This window comes from Oncorhynchus keta, chromosome 8 (assembly GCF_023373465.1).
Source record: "Oncorhynchus keta strain PuntledgeMale-10-30-2019 chromosome 8, Oket_V2, whole genome shotgun sequence".
NCBI classification, from domain to species: Eukaryota; Metazoa; Chordata; class Actinopteri; order Salmoniformes; family Salmonidae; genus Oncorhynchus; species Oncorhynchus keta.
This window is the reverse complement of record NC_068428.1, coordinates 23,605,487-23,621,843: the sequence shown is the minus strand read 5'-3', so window position 1 is coordinate 23,621,843 and position 16,357 is coordinate 23,605,487. Positions and strand designations below refer to the sequence as shown.

The following is a 16,357-nucleotide window of genomic DNA, read 5'->3' as shown; positions in this document are numbered from 1 at the left end:
TGTGGTTTAATTCATCACTTTGTGTAGGGGGAAACGTGGCAGGGGCTTGGTGTCTGTGGTTTAATTAATCAATTTGTGTAGGGGAAGCGTGGCAGGGGTTTGGTGTCTGTGGTTTAATTCATCACTTTGTGTAGGGGGAAACGTGGCAGGGGCTTGGTGTCTGTGGTTTTCTATGGCTCATGTTGGGACGTGACTTTGCTCAGTATCACAGTACTGCAGTATTATTATTTGACATTAAACAATATAAATACAACTGTTCATGAGGCATCTGGTTTACTTCGCCTCTCGTCATGTTTAACAAAGCTCTTAATACATCTTCAGGACACTAAAGCTTACTGTCAAGTTACTCAAATCACCTTCTAACTTCAACTTCTTGCTGTAAACTTCCACATCCCTGCTATCTTGTACCCCAAATCATCCCAATGCTCAACATAGACTCTACAATAGCTCTATTGGGTTTATGTTACCCTCTCTGCAGGCTATTGAGTTTATGTTACCCTCTCTGTAGGCTATTTGGTTTATGTTACCCTCTCTGTAGGCTATTGGGTTTATGTTACCCTCTCTGTAGGCTATTGGGTTTATGTTACCCTCTCTGCAGGCTATTGAGTTTATGTTACCCTCTCTGTAGGCTATTTGGTTTATGTTACCCTCTCTGTAGGCTATTGGGTTTATGTTACCCTCTCTGTAGGCTATTGGGTTTATGTTACCCTCTCTGTAGGCTATTGGGTTTATGTTACCCTCTCTGTATGCTATTGGGTTTATGTTACCCTCTCTGTATGCTATTGGGTTTATGTTACCCTCTCAGCAGGCTATTGGGTTTATGTTACCCTCTCTGTAGGCTATTGGGTTTATGTTACCCTCTCTGTAGGCTATTGGGTTTATGTTACCCTCTCTGCAGGCTATTGGGTTTATGTTACCCTCTCTGTAGGCTATTGGGTTTATGTTACCCTCTCTGCAGGCTATTGGGTTTATGTTACCCTCTCTGTAGGCTATTGGGTTTATGTTACCCTCTCTGTAGGCTATTGGGTTTATGTTACCCTCTCTGTAGGCTATTGGGTTTATGTTACCCTCTCTGTAGGCTATTGGGTTTATGTTACCCTCTCTGTAGGCTATTGGGTTTATGTTACCCTCTCTGTAGGCTATTGGGTTTATGTTACCCTCTCTGCAGGCTATTGGGTTTATGTTACCCTCTCTGTAGGCTATTGGGTTTATGTTACCATCTCTGTAGGCTATTGGGTTTATGTTACCCTCTCTGTAGGCTATTGGGTTTATGTTACCCTCTCTGCAGGCTATTGGGTTTATGTTACCCTCTCTGTAGGCTATTGGGTTTATGTTACCCTCTCTGTAGGCTATTGGGTTTATGTTACCCTCTCTGCAGGCTATTGGGTTTATGTTACCCTCTCTGTAGGCTATTAGGTTTATGTTACCCTCTCTGTAGGCTATTGGGTTTATGTTACCCTCTCTGTAGGCTATTGGGTTTATGTTACCCTCTCTGCAGGCTATTGGGTTTATGTTACCCTCTCTGTAGGCTATTGGGTTTATGTTACCCTCTCTGTAGGCTATTGGGTTTATGTTACCCTCTCTGCAGGCTATTGGGTTTATGTTACCCTCTCTGTAGGCTATTGGGTTTATGTTACCCTCTCTGCAGGCTATTGGGTTTATGTTACCATCTCTGTAGGCTATTGGGTTTATGTTACCCTCTCTGCAGGCTATTGAATTTATGTTACCCTCTCTGTAAGCTATTTGGTTTATGTTACCCTCTCTGTAGGCTATTGGGTTTATGTTACCCTCTCTGTAGGCTATTGGGTTTATGTTACCCTCTCTGCAGGCTATTGAGTTTATGTTACCCTCTCTGTAGGCTATTTGGTTTATGTTACCCTCTCTGTAGGCTATTGGGTTTATGTTACCCTCTCTGTAGGCTATTGGGTTTATGTTACCCTCTCTGTAGGCTATTGGGTTTATGTTACCATCTCTGTAGGCTATTGGGTTTATGTTACCCTCTCTGTAGGCTATTGGGTTTATGTTACCCTCTCCGTAGGCTATTGGGTTTATGTTACCCTCTCTGTAGGCTATTGGGTTTATGTTACCCTCTCTGCAGGCTATTGGGTTTATGTCACCCTCTCTGTAGGCTATTGGGTTTATGTTACCCTCTCTGTAGGCTATTTGGTTTATGTTACCCTCTCTGTAGTCTATTGGGTTTATGTTACCCTCTCTGTAGGCTATTGGGTTTATGTTACCCTCTCTGCAGGCTATTGGGTTTATGTTACCCTCTCTGTAGGCTATTGGGTTTATGTTACCCTCTCTGTAGGCTATTTGGTTTATGTTACCCTCTCTGTAGGCTATTGGGTTTATGTTACCCTCTCTGTAGGCTATTGGGTTTATGTTACCCTCTCTGTAGGCTATTGGGTTTATGTTACCATCTCTGTAGGCTATTGGGTTTATGTTACCCTCTCTGTAGGCTATTAGGTTTATGTTACCCTCTCTGTAGGCTATTGGGTTTATGTTACCCTCTCTGTATGCTATTGGATTTATGTTACCCTCTCTGTAGGCTATTGGGTTTATGTTACCCTCTCTGTAGGCTATTGGGTTTATGTTACCCTCTCTGTAGGCTATTGGGTTTATGTTACCCTCTCTGTAGGCTATTGGGTTTATGTTACCCTCTCTGTAGGTTATTGGGTTTATGTTACCCTCTCTGTAGGCTATTGGGTTTATGTTACCCTCTCTGTAGGCTATTGGGTTTATGTTACCCTCTCTTTAGGCTATTTGGTTTATGTTACCATCTCTGTAGGCTATTGGGTTTATGTTACCCTCTCTGTAGGCTATTGGGTTTATGTTACCATCTCTGTAGGCTATTTGAGGCTGACCACCATTCACACATTTCAGGGTTTGTTTGAGGAGATTTAAGTGATTTTCTGTAATGGTGAATTAAGTGATATTTGTGGGAGAATGAGTTACTTGTTCCATTTGTCTCAAAGCAAGAGTCTCTCTGTCTGTCTGAATGAACTCAGTCAACATAATCAAATTGGCTGCAAAGGAGTTGGATAATAATGGACTGAACAAGGACCTTGTCTTATATAAGATGTGAATGACTTTCTGAGAGCAAACTGGATAACCCAGTAAGTTGTCTTCTCTCTCTCATCTTTTTCCACTTTATCTTCTCAGTCAAAGACTTTGTTCTTGTCGTATATTTCTCTCTCCCTCTTGTTTTGTTCTTCTTATTCTTCCCTGCCCCTCCATCTCTCCATCCATCCATCCACCTTCTCTTCTCTTTCCATCATAGTTTTCCATCTTAACTCCAAATAGGTAATTTTGTTGACCTCTGCCCGAGTGTGTATGTTTTGTGTTTTCCATATATGGCCAAGCTGACTACAGCTGGAGTACAGAAACAGATATGATGATATGATGATAGGACTGAGATGTCTTATTTAAGATACTGTTTAAGAGGAAGAGAGAGAGGTAGAGAGAGAGAGAGAGAGAGAGAGAGAGAGAGGTAGAGAGAGAGAGAGGTAGAGAGAGAGAGAGAGAGGTAGAGAGAGAGAGAGAGAGAGAGAGAGAGAGAGAGAGAGAGAGAGAGAGAGAGGAGAGAGAGAGGTAGAGAGAGAGGTAGAGAGAGGTAGAGAGAGGTAGAGGTAGAGAGAGAGAGAGAGAGAGAGAGAGAGAGAGAGAGAGGTAGAGAGAGGTAGAGAGAGAGAGAGAGAGGTAGAGAGAGAGAGAGAGGTAGAGAGAGAGAGAGAGGTAGAGAGAGGTAGAGAGAGAGAGAGAGGTAGAGAGAGGTAGAGAGAGAGAGAGAGAGAGGTAGAGAGAGGTAGAGAGGTAGAGAGAGAGAGAGGTAGAGAGAGAGAGAGAGGTAGAGAGAGAGAGAGAGGGGTAGAGAGAGGTAGAGAGAGAGAGAGGTAGAGAGAGAGAGAGAGAGGTAGAGAGAGAGAGGTAGAGAGAGAGAGAGGTAGAGAGAGAGAGAGGTAGAGAGAGGTAGAGAGAGAGAGGTAGAGAGAGAGAGAGAGAGAGAGGTAGAGAGAGAGAGAGGGAGAGAGAGAGAGAGAGAGAGAGAGAGAGAGAGGGAGAGAGAGAGAGAGAGGTAGAGAGAGAGAGAGAGAGAGAGAGAGAGAGAGAGAGAGAGAGAGAGGTAGAGAGAGAGAGAGAGGTAGAGAGAGAGAGAGAGAGAGGAGAGAGAGAGAGAGAGAGAGAGAGAGAGAGAGAGAGAGAGAGAGAGAGGTAGAGAGACAGCACAGGCCTGCGGAAGCCCAGTTATGTGAAAGGACATAACTAGATCATGTAGACTGGAGGGACCTGCAGAGAGCTCAGAGAAGTACACTTGGTTATACTGCATAAAAAAATGCATTAATACATTTAACATCAGATGAAAATTCACCGAATAGTGACATTACAGAATCACGTTAGCTAGTTATGTTAGATGTTATTTACTGAGTTAGAGCAGTTTATAGAGCTATATTGGACTAAATAAGAAGCAGAGTTTATGTCATCGAGCCTCTGTTAGGTTTGCTGTTACTGAGCCATGCTAGTATAATCTAGGTTTCTTATTGATGCTCTCTGTGCCAGATTGTAACGCTGCCATAAGCAGAGGGCCAGTAGATCACACGCTACAGACAGTGTTACCACAACAAACAGCAAGAACACATACACGTATACACACACACATATACACATACGCAACACCCACACAAAACACGCACACAAAACACACACACACATATACACACATCCATGTGCACGTGCATACCTGACAGATACATTCACACACACATACGCATGGCACGGCAAACACTCCCACACAGACACACACAAACACACACACTCAGAGCTGGAGAGAAGGAGAAAGTGAGAAAAGAGACGAGGCCAGGGGTCCCGCTAGTCTTTGATCCCAGGTATGTTATGAATGTAGGGGTCAGGTTTAATAGACGTGTGCTGGAGGTTAGGAGACATTAATGGAGCAGGGAGGGGTGGCAGCAGATAGACATGTTCACTAAGAGATGACAAACGTGGGGGAACTGAACTCACAGCCCAGGACTCCAGAGTGTTCAGGTTTTTGCTTGCTTAACACAACAAAACATGCAGATCCTCTGGGGGACTCTGATTGAGATGGACTTGTCCCTTGGCACTTTCCTCGCCTTCTGTCTCCTTGTCTCCTTGTCTCCTTGTCTCCTCTCCTTCCCCTAATCTCTCCTCTCCCCTCCTATCTCCTCTTCTCCTCCTCCTTTGTTCCTTTCCCATTTTTCCTCCACACCCTGTTGGTCTCTCCTCTTCTTCTCTCCTCTCTCCCCTCTGGGACTCTATCCTCACCATGAGTGAGGGCACAAGGTTAGGTCTGTGCTGTAGAAGCTCACCAGCTATCAGGTTCTATACTGTTCTATGGCTTCTGCTTCTCCAGCTGTAAGGCCTGTAGTACTGTCCCTTTAAGACATGTCTGTACATTTCTGATTAAACAGTATTTGCCAGATGGGGTGAATGGTGGTTTATGGTGCAGGCTGTTCATGTAATGTCCTCTGTGTAGTGTCCTCTGTGTAGTGTCCTCTGTGTAGTGCTCTGTTACTAATTCTCCCCTGGGGTTGGATGTACTATCTAGATGTCTTAGCCTATGTTGGGTGGAGGGGTAGGAGATCTTGGTCTCGTCAGGGTCTCTTTCTCTGTCTAACTGTATGTCTTCATCATATTGACTAAAGCTGCAGGGAGATGCCTCAGGTGTGGTTACCTGTGGATTCACGTTAGCCTGTAATTGTGTTTTCTGAGGTCAGGAGTTGCTTTGAAGACAGAGGGAGGCAGTGAGGAGGGAGAGAGAAGAGTGGTTTGAAATGTGTAGAGTATTTATATGAACTAATATATTATGTCTGTAAAATGGGAGTTTTTTATGTTTTTATAAAAATGATAAAAAATGTAATAAATACATTTTTAGAGGTGTAATTAAACAGCTGCATCACCCACAGCCCCTCCCTCCCACACCCCCTCTCTCTATGGGGTGGAGGGGTGTCTGTAGGCTAGCGCTCTGTAGAGTCATTTAGGGGACAGCAGCATGTCTGTCCTGGAGTCTATGCAACAATGAGAGAGAAAGAGAGAGCGAGAGAGAGAGACAGACAGAGAGAGAGAGAAAGAGAGAGAGAGAGAGAGACTTGACCCTAAATCCCTGTAAGTTGCACCGGATAAGAGTGCCTCCTAAATGATTAAAATGTCAAATGTAGAGTATCGTCAAAATGGGAGCTTTTAGTAAGTACCTGTGTCTTTGTGTGTACAGAGGAAAGGGTACACAAGCCTGCTGGTCAAGACCGGTGAGTTACAGAGAGAGAGAAAGTTGAGTAAGACAGGGCTCCAGATCCCTGACCTCTTATCTTCTGTCAGAGGGAAGGCATCTCAGGACCCCATGCTGTGTGGGTGTGTGTTTCTGTTGTAGTAGGCACAGTCTTATTATACAACCCCTAAACCCTCTCAGGCATCCTAAACACTCTAGCCATCCTCATAGGAACTGTATGACTTCAGAATGACCCCTAGGAGAGCTTGTGAGAGAGAGAAACGTCTAGCCTCTGACCATGTATCTCAGAACATTGAGAATGGAGCCATGGCGTTTCTAACACACCTCAAATGTTGTGGTATTTTTATAGGGGTCAGGTAACATGAGGACAAGAATAGGGAGTGTGGGGAGTGAACCTGGAGGGGTTGAGGTGAGGTTAGAGCAAGGATTGGTGAGGTGAGTGGATTGGGAAAGAGAGAGAGGGGTGTGGGTCTGGTTGCCCCTGAGGAGTCTTGTGAAGAGGGCACGGAATGCTGGGAATGCCAATCATGAGGTAGGCCAGAGGGGGCGGGGTCACTAGAGGTCAAAGGGGCACCTGCTGGTCTCTACTTAAAGCTGATCATCAGGCCCCTAAGGACTTCAGAGGCCGTGAGTTAAACTACAGGAGCGACTCCATCTCCCATTCAGCAGAGATATATTTCATCATGTTCATAGTTTCCTATGAGTCTCCACATTAAACTGACCTGCCAGTTTGCTTGGCCATATTTCACAGTCTCATTCCCTTCTCATTTCTCTCACCTCCTTTCTCCCTATTTTCCTCTCTTTATCTCATACTCCTTCTCGTCCTGTTGCTCTTCCTTTCTCTCTTTTTTTCTCATCTTCTCTTTGTTGTGGCCAACTTACATCAGCTTGTAAGAAAGAACATTGTGATGGCCCTCTCTCTCCCCCTCCCTTTCTCTCTTTCTCTCTCCTTCTCTCTCTCTCTCCCTCTCTCTCTCCACCTCTCTCTCCCCCTCCCTTTCTCTCTTTTTCTCTCCTTCTCTCTCTCTCATACCCTCTCTCTCTCTCTCTCGCTCTCCCTCTCTCTCCCTCTCTCTCTCCATCTCTCTCTCTCCCCCTCCCTTTCTCTCTTTCTCTCTCCTCTCTGTCTCATACCCCCTCTCTCTCTCACTCTCCCTCTCTCTCTCCCTCTCTCTTTCCCTCTCTCTATCTTTCTCATCTTCTCTTTGTTGTGGCCAACATATATCAGCTTGTAAGAAAGAGCTGTTTGTGATGGCCCTCCCTCCCTCCCTCCCTCCCTCCCTCCCTCCCTCTCTCTTTCCCTCTCTCTTTATCTCACTCTCACTCACGCTCGCTCTCTCTCCCTCCCTCTCTCCCTTTCTCTCTCTCTCCCTTTCTCTCTCTCTCTCTCCCTCTCCCCCTCTCTTTTCTCAGCCTTTCTATCTAGTTCTATAACAGATCGTCTTTCAGGGTTTTCCTGGAGAAATCTCAGCCGTTGGGAATGGGACACTGACTCAGGGCTCCATTAGTTAGATCAAGGTCTCCATAGGGAGAGACTGTATTAAAGTATCCACAGCCCCAGCCCCAACCCTAGCCCCAACCCTAGCACCAGCCCCAACCCTAGCACCAGCCCCAGCCCCAACCCTAGCACCAGCACCAGCCCCAACCCTAGCACCAGCCCCAACCCTAGCACCAGCCCCAACCCCAGCACCAACCCCAGCCCCAACCCTAGCACCAGCCCCAACCCTAGCACCAGCCCCAACCGTAGCCCCAACCGTAGCACCAGCCCCAACCCTATTACCAGCACCAGCCCCAACCCTAGCACCAGCCCCAACCCTAGCACCAGCCCCAACCCTAGCACCAGCCCCAACCCCAGTACCAGCCCCAACCCCAACCCCAGCACCATCCCCAACCCCAGCCCCAACCCAAGCACCAGCCCCAACCCTAGCACCAGCCCCAACCCCAGCACCAGCCCCAACCCCAACCCCAGCACCAGCCCCAGCACCAGCACCAACCCCAGCACCAGCCCCAGCCCCAACCCCAGCACCAGCCCCAGCCCCAACCCTAGCACCAGCCCCATCCCCAGCCCCAACCCTAGCACCAGCCCCAACCCCAGCACCAGCCCCAACCCTCGCACCAGCCCCAACCCTAGCACCAGCCTCAACCCCATCACCAGCACCAGCCCCAACCCCAGCACCAGCCCCAGCCCCAACCCCAGTTACCAGCCCCAACCCTAGCACCAGCCTCAACCCCAGCACCAGCCCCAGCACCAGCCCCAACCCCAGCACCATCCCCAGCCCCAACCCCAGCACCAGCCCCAACCCTAGCACCAGCCCGCTGCCAAAGATCTGTTGGGACTCTGATGCCGTGATGAGGGCAGAAAGATAAAGTGTGTCTGTCTGCTCGTGTATCTTGTTAGCGTGGTAGCATGAAGCAGATGTGGGAAGGTGTGTACTGTAGCTACTCTGTTATGAATTTGACATGATGTGCCATTAGTTGAATGGAGGAAAACCCTTATTATGGTTTGGCTGCTGTCTTGACATGACAATGAATGGATTGAATAGTGTGGGAGACTGTGTTTTGTTACTGATTAGTATCTCTGCTATAGTCTATTATTGTTGGAGCTATCTAACAGTGCTGTGTTTCCTCTCTCTCTCTCTCTCTCTCTCTCTCTCTCTCTCTCTCTCTCTCTCTCTCTCTCTCTCTCTCTCTCTCTCTCTCTGACTGTCTGTCACTCTCTCTTTCTGTCTGTCTGTCACTCTCTCTCTCTCTGTCGTTCTCTCTGTCTCTGTCTCTCTCTCTCATGAACTCTCTCTCTCTCTCATGCACTCTCTCTCTCTCTCATGCACTCTCTCTCCTCATCAGCTCCAGCAGACGAATGGACAGATCTCCATCTCCAGTTTGATTGGGAAGGTAGACGAGCAGACAGAGCTACATGGCCACTCAGAGGACAACACGCTAACAGAGGAAGGTAAGAGAGAGTTGTATATTCACTATATATCTATGTGATTGTGTGTTTGTCTGTGAACTAGTGTTTATGTATGGAGTGTCTGTGTGCTTTCGATGTGCAGATGTGTGGGGGTGCGTGTGTTGTGTGTGTGTGTGTGTGTGTGTGTGTGTGTGTGTGTGTGTGTGTGTGTGTGTGTGTGTGTGTGTGTGTGTGTGTGTGTGTGTGTGTGTGTGTGTGTGTGTGTGTGTGTGTGTGTGTGTGTGTGTGTGTGCATGTGAGGGAGAGAGATAATGTGTGGTATGGCCCCTGACTGACACAAAAACAACCTGCCACCCATGTTCAGCCTCTGGCCCTACAGCTATGTCCTCCTGAGAGCCTCTTGATCCTTCACTAATCTCTCTGTCAACACTGAAGGGACACCTACGCAGTCTCCTATTGTAACAGGTTGCTCACACACTCACATATCCAACATACGCAACACACATCTGGACTGCATGGAGGCTCCGAGGAGTTGTTCTAGGTAATCCAATGTAAGACTGTGTGCAGACATGCCTATCCACTTAAAGTAGCCTAACAGTAATTTGTCTGTGGGGTCTTAAAACTAAAGCCAGGTAGAATTCCTCGCTCTTAAAGCTGAGTTTCTGTGGTCGGCATCTGGAAGATAGGGAGGAGACATACAGGAGTGCGGAATGCATAATACATTTTTAAAAATCTAGATAATCAGTAACTGACCCAACATCATTGGGTTGGGGGCCATGTTTTTCCTATGATATCAGATTAATTTTCCCAGCGTTGTCATGGAAACAAGCCTGAACTTTCCTCTGTCCTGCTCTGGTTCGCCGTCTCCCTCTGTGTGTGTTTGTTTATTTACTTTAAGGTTCCTTCGAGGGTCTCCCTCTATCTGGGAGGGCTGTAGGAGCACGGCCTCCCAACCTAAATATTTAGCAGGCCGTGACCTGGCTCGGCACCGTTTAATAACTCCGCTCAGCCAGGGGAAGGAGTAACTCTATACTACTTTAAACAGACAGATATGTCACATACCACACCGTCAAAAAGCCTGTTTAATAACCTATTTAATGAAGCGATTCTGTACGTTTATCGAGTAACCGAATACCCCTCAGAACAGAGAGATATGGTATGTACGTAGAGAATGATTTGATGAGCTGAGCCCTATTCTATATGAATGTACTGAAATCTGATGTAATTCTGTAGATAGTCCTGTGGAAATGAGGAGGGTTGAGGTGAAAACATTCACGGTGGAAAATATACATTTTCTGAAGTTACTTTGATAGGTTTTCTCATAAGTAATAAGGATATATCAAATGTGTCTTCAACCATGATGAAGATTTGAAGGAATCCTCTTAAACAAGACTGGGCCGGATCTGGTTTGGGGAAAAAATCTAGAATTGACTGCTAGGAATTAGGCAAACAAATCATCCGTCCTCTGGACCTCGTTGAAGACCGGACGAATCCCCTGGGGCAAAACGAGTTTGACACCCCTGCTTTAAAACATTTGGCTGAAATGATACAGCCGGTGGCCCTTCAGGCCCACCTCCTGTGTGTAGTGATATACCCCTTACATACCAAGACGTTTTGCTGCCAATTTGACCATGGCTCCAACTTTTTGCCACCTTTTCTTATATCTAAAAGGTATTGCTCACAACAAAGCCTGTACTTTTATTTCCACTAACTGAGGCAGTCATGAATGCGGTGAAGTTCTGCCCGCGGTTTAGTATGAAACGTCGCCATAATGCCGAGGCGGTATCGGCACGCACTACACTCTTAAGCTCTTGATGGTTGCTAGGCAGCGCCCGTTACAGGCTGTTACCATCATCATGGTAGTTCTAAACTTTGCCAGGCATATCACTTGGCATAGCCCACCACTATGCACTGTTTTCTTAACCTCATCTGGATGGATCCGGAGATATGTCCTGTGGAAATGATTATCACTGAATGGCGGAAATATTTCAATGAAGTAGGCTAATATAATTAAAGGCATGTATCAAATGATTGCTTACTGACACTCCCAAAGTTATTTGAGGCAATAGCGTACCGGTTTGTTGTCAACTACATGATAACTTAAATGTAAATGTAAATGTAATAATTATCGGACAGTTTTGATTGGCACAGTGCCATCGCGTTGCTTTGCATGTGGAAACTCGTCTTCATAAATCATTTGGAAATGTGGTCACAGTCAGGCGGGTGGAATGGTGAGCGCTGTTCAGGACCAACTTTAGTTTAGTTGGCTCATTTCTAAGCACTATGACAGCAGTGTCACTCAAGTTGTGTGGGGAAAATATCATTTCTATTTTATTCTGTTATATTTCAGTGTATTCTTTAAATACTGTATGTGTGTGTTGACTGTGATCAGGGCAGGGAAATGTGGGTCTTGTCTGTTTAATGAACAAAATAACTAACTATATTTCATTTGCATGGAGCAGCCATGTAGCCTAGGCTGCACAGACCAGTAGCCGAACATAATTCAACTCAAAATATTTTATTCTGTTCTTTTGAAAATACATTTGATTAGTCTTATAATGTTTCTTAGGACCTGCCTAAACAAATAAAACATGTATTTCTTTGTAATGGTGTATATTCAATGAATTTCCTTAAGTAGCTGCCCACCCACATCGACACACATGTACCCCCACTCTTTAACTTGCCATCATGTGCACAGAAGGTATAAAAGGCTGATGCCGGCAAGAATGTGGTCAAACTCAGCCTGCTTGAAAAGGGCTCATGTAAACATTGCCCCATTTCTTTTAACAGGCAATCTACCGTAAATCCTATGTGAGAAGTGTAATAGATAGCTCTGCTTGTAACGATACATAGATATATGTGGGTTTATCTGCTGTACTGCACCAGGCGGGAGGGAGAACCTTTGAAGTCTGAATGTTTACTCTGTGTTAGCAGCAGAGGATAGTCTGTCGTCTCTGTGGTAGCAGGAGAAGATAGCCTGTCGTCTCTGTGGTAGCAGGAGAAGATAGTCTGTTGTCTCCGTGGTAGGACTAGCAGTATATCAATTCTTTGCTTGTTATTTCATTGATCCTTTATTTTTCCTGTCTTACACAAAAGCTGCTACCTAGTCTAGAGAAAGGGAGGGAGGGAGGGAGGCCTTCACCAGGAGCTGATAAAATAGCAGAAGGTTTGAGGGAAACAGAAGCAGGCATTCCTCTGATAACACAACATCAGAGAGAACACCCCAGCTCCACACATCACATCATAGGAGACCGACTCTACTCTTTACAGACCCCACACATTCTATCTGACCAAACTAGGCTATTTACAATGTAATCGGAGCAGCCTAATACAGCCCAGCAGCACACATCTAAACTAGTATAGACCAGCACAAACCATAATAACACATACCAGCTCATACCAGTTTATTGACCAGCACCAAGCAAAGAAAATATGAAGTGATGCTTTTGTTAGCATATCTCTTGTACCCACACACTGACGTTGTGGAGTTACCTACCCCAAAACGGATCATGACAGAGACAGTTGAAACCCAGCTCAAACTAGTCAGTGGTCACTGTGACTGCTTGCAACCTCTTTCAAGTCCCTTACACTTTCAAGTCTCAGAGGAAAGACAAACTCTACATTTGTAGAGTCCTGGTTTTGTGACACAACATTTACCTCAGAGGATTACGGAGAAAGGAACTAAGTAAGTATTACATGGAGCTTTGGAGGACTAGGCCAAAATAGCTCTCTAGGAGAGAAAGAGAGAGACCAAGAGAGAGATGGAGAGAGAAAGAGAGACAGAGAGACGAGGGAAGAAGGAGAGAGAGGGACAAATCCGCCACACCCCTACACACCACACAACGGTATCATGGGTGGGTCCCGAGTTATGAATCATTGTTTGTCCCATAGAGAGAGAGAGAGAGAGAGAGAGAGTGAGAGAGAGAGAGAGAGAGAGAGAGAGAGAGAGAGAGAGAGAGAGAGAGAGGGAGAGAGACAGAGAGTGAGAGGAAGAGAGAGAGAGAGAGAGAGAGAGAGAGAGAGAGAGAGAGAGAGAGAGAGAGAGAGAGAGAGAGAGAGAGAGAGAGAGAGAGAGGGAGAGATGGAGAGAGAGAGAGAGACGGAGAGAGAGAGAGAGAGAGAGAGAGAGAGAGAGAGAGAGAGAGAGAGAGAGAGAGAGAGAGAGAGAGAGAGAGAGAGGGAGAGAGACAGAGAGTGAGAGAGAGAGAGAGAGAGAGAGAGAGAGAGAGAGAGAGAGAGAGAGAGAGAGAGGGAGAGATGGAGAGAGAGAGAGAGACGGAGAGAGAGAGAGAGAGAGAGAGAGAGAGAGAGAGAGAGAGAGAGAGAGAGAGAGAGAGAGAGAGAGAGAGAGAGAGAGAGAGAGAAAGAGGGAAAAAATGAGGGAGACAAAAGGACAGAAAACAGAGAAAGCGAAGCTAAAGTTGATACCCTATTATGAAAGTGTGACATATTTTAACATTTACTGATAAATCCCAGTAATACATGGGAACCGTGGGGTGTCTGGTGTGTGCGTGTGTGTGTGTGTGTGAGAGAGTGTGTTGTTCGGGCCCAGAGGATGACATCAAGTCTGACTAATTCACTGGACAGAGTCAAGCCTTCTCCTCCCAGGTGGCTGGCATTGTGCTAAAGAGGACATATGAAGTATTCTGGGGGTCGGAGGGGTGCTCTTTGTACAGGAATTTCAGGCAGTGTGTGTGTGTGTGTGTGTGTGTGTGTGTGTGTGTGTGTGTGTGTGTGTGTGTGTGTGTGTGTGTGTGCCTTAGCATGTGTGTGTTGTACGCACTGTGTGTTTTGTTGTATGCACTGTGTGTGTGTGTGTGTGTGTGTGTGTGTGTGTGTGTGTGTGTGTGTGTGTGTGTGTGTGTGTGTGTGTGTGTGTGTGTGTGTGTGCCTTAGCATGTGTGTGTTGTACGCACTGTGTGTTTTGTTGTATGCACTGTGTGTGTGTGTGTGTGTGTGTGTGTGTGTGTGTGTGTGTGTGTGTGTGTGTGTGTGTGTGTGTGTGTGTGTGTGTGTGTGTGTGTGTGTGTGTGTGTGTGTGTGTGTGTGTGTGTGTGTGTGTGTGTGCCTTAGCATGTGTGTGTTGTACGCACTGTGTGTTTTGTTGTATGCACTGCGTGTGTGTGTGTGTGTGCGTGTGTTGTGCTGAGTGTGTAACTAGTTCCCCTCCAAGCTGGATTGACTCAGTCAGGCATGGCCTGGAACGGCTGCTGTGCTGTGGGACGGACGTTAGTAGCGTTGCCAGAACGTTCCATCACCCCTCTGGAAGGGACCTCTCCCCTTGGCCCTTGCTTTAGCAATGCTTCTCCTCTGCCAATACAACCCCTGCTCCCTCCATCTCCCTGTACACTACGAATAGCTAACACAGCAGCAATCATGCAGCCAGCCTCCAGACTTTTTCTGTTGTTATTTTGCCAGTTTCCTTCACTTATTTTCCAATTGATGGAACTCATTTTTGTGAGAATTTTCTGTTAAGTGGCTTTTGTTCCACCAACATCTGTTTGCACGCATGATTTTGGATGAGAATTCAGTGTTGGTTTGTGTGCTATTATATGTACAAACACTGTATTCACAGATGTCCGCTATGAAGATGACTGACAACAGAAAGCCAGTGAGCTCAAAGGAAGCTGTGAGGAATACAGGGTTCAAACATTTCAGCTCTTAAGTCCCCAGAGATCATCAGACTAACTGAATTACCCCTTTATCTACACAGTACATTTTACACAGTCATTTGTCACATAACATTTGTATTAGTATTTATTAAGAATCCCAAAGGCAGCAGCTACTCTTCCTGGGGTCCAGCAACATTAAGGCAGTTCTAGAGTGCTTAGATATAGAGACCCACGCCTGGATTCCGTGGGCGGCAAGGTAAGGACATGTAAAGAGAGGAAGAATCTTTAGGAATGTGACGGTGTGCTTAAATCCATTGGAGACCTCTAGACGTTTTAAGATATAGTGAAGTCATCACTTGTAGCTATTGGCCCCTCAGTTATTCTCAGACCCCCCCCCAGCCCTTCTTCGTCTCCCAAACCACTCCTCTCTCTGTCCCATCATCAGGGCAGTCTATCTACCCACCCTCCCTAGCCCTAAGCTGATTTAAGATGGTGTTCATTGGATAGCAGCTTACAGGCTCCTGACCAGTTCGGCTATTTTTTGTGCTTTGTTACGCTGATCTTACAGTTTTTTTTAAACATAATGTCTCCGACATCATTTCCTATGACAGAAAACAGCTTCTGGACATCAGAACAACGTTCACTAACCTCGAATTTTGGATGAACATTTCTTCTCTGGACGATCTGCTTACTCCAGTTCAGGCCCTGATCTCCGGGACTGGAAAGAGGAAGAGGCTGCGAAAGAGAGGCAGGCGAGCGGCATTTTGACAAGACTATGTCAGCGAACAAATACACCGCCATTGCCCTCTGTTCTGTTAACGATCGTGTCACTGGAGAACAAACTGGAGGAGCTCCGTTCAAGACTATCCTGTCACAGGACCTGAAAAATTATAATGTCCTATGTTTCTCAGAGTCGTGGCTTAACGAAGACATGAATATGCAGTTGAAGTCGGAAGTCTACATACACTTAGGTTGGCGTCATTAAAACTCATTTTTCAACCACTCAACAAATTTCTTGTTAGCAAACTATAGGTTTGGCAAGTCGGTTAGGACATCTACTTTGTGCAGGACACAAGTAATTTTTCCAACAATTCTTTACAGACAAATTATTTCACTTATAATTCACTGTATCACAATTCCAGGAGGTCAGAAGTTTACATACACTAAGTTCACTGTGTCTTTAAACAGCTTGGGAAATTCCCAAAACTGATGCCATGGCTTCAGACGCCTCTGATAGGCTAATTGACATAATTTGAGTCAATTGGTGGTGTACCTGTGGATGTATTTCAAGGCCTACCTTCAAACTCAGTGCCTCTTTGTTTGACATCGTGGGAAAATCAAAAGAAATCAGCCAAGACCTCAGAAAAGAAAATTGTAGACCACCACAAGTCTGGTTCATCCTTGGGAGCAATTTCGAAACACCTGAAGGCATCACGTTCAACTGTACAAACAATAGTACGCAAGTATAAGCACCATGGGACCACGCAGCCGTCATACCGCTCAGGAAGGAGACTCGTTCTGTCTCCTAGAGATGAACGTACTTTTGTGAGAAAAGTGCAAATCAATCCCAGAACAACA

The 16,357-nt window shown here is 46.0% G+C and overlaps 1 protein-coding gene across 1 annotated transcript in view; it reads left to right on the top strand.

Moving 5' to 3' along the window:
- akap12b (A kinase (PRKA) anchor protein 12b) overlaps positions 1-16,357 on the top strand; it is a 64,032-nt gene that overhangs the window by 21,235 nt on the left and 26,440 nt on the right. The window contains exon 2 of the mRNA XM_035760027.2: positions 9,104-9,209. Coding sequence (XP_035615920.2) covers positions 9,104-9,209 — 106 coding nt within the window. The remainder of the gene's footprint in view (positions 1-9,103; positions 9,210-16,357) is intronic.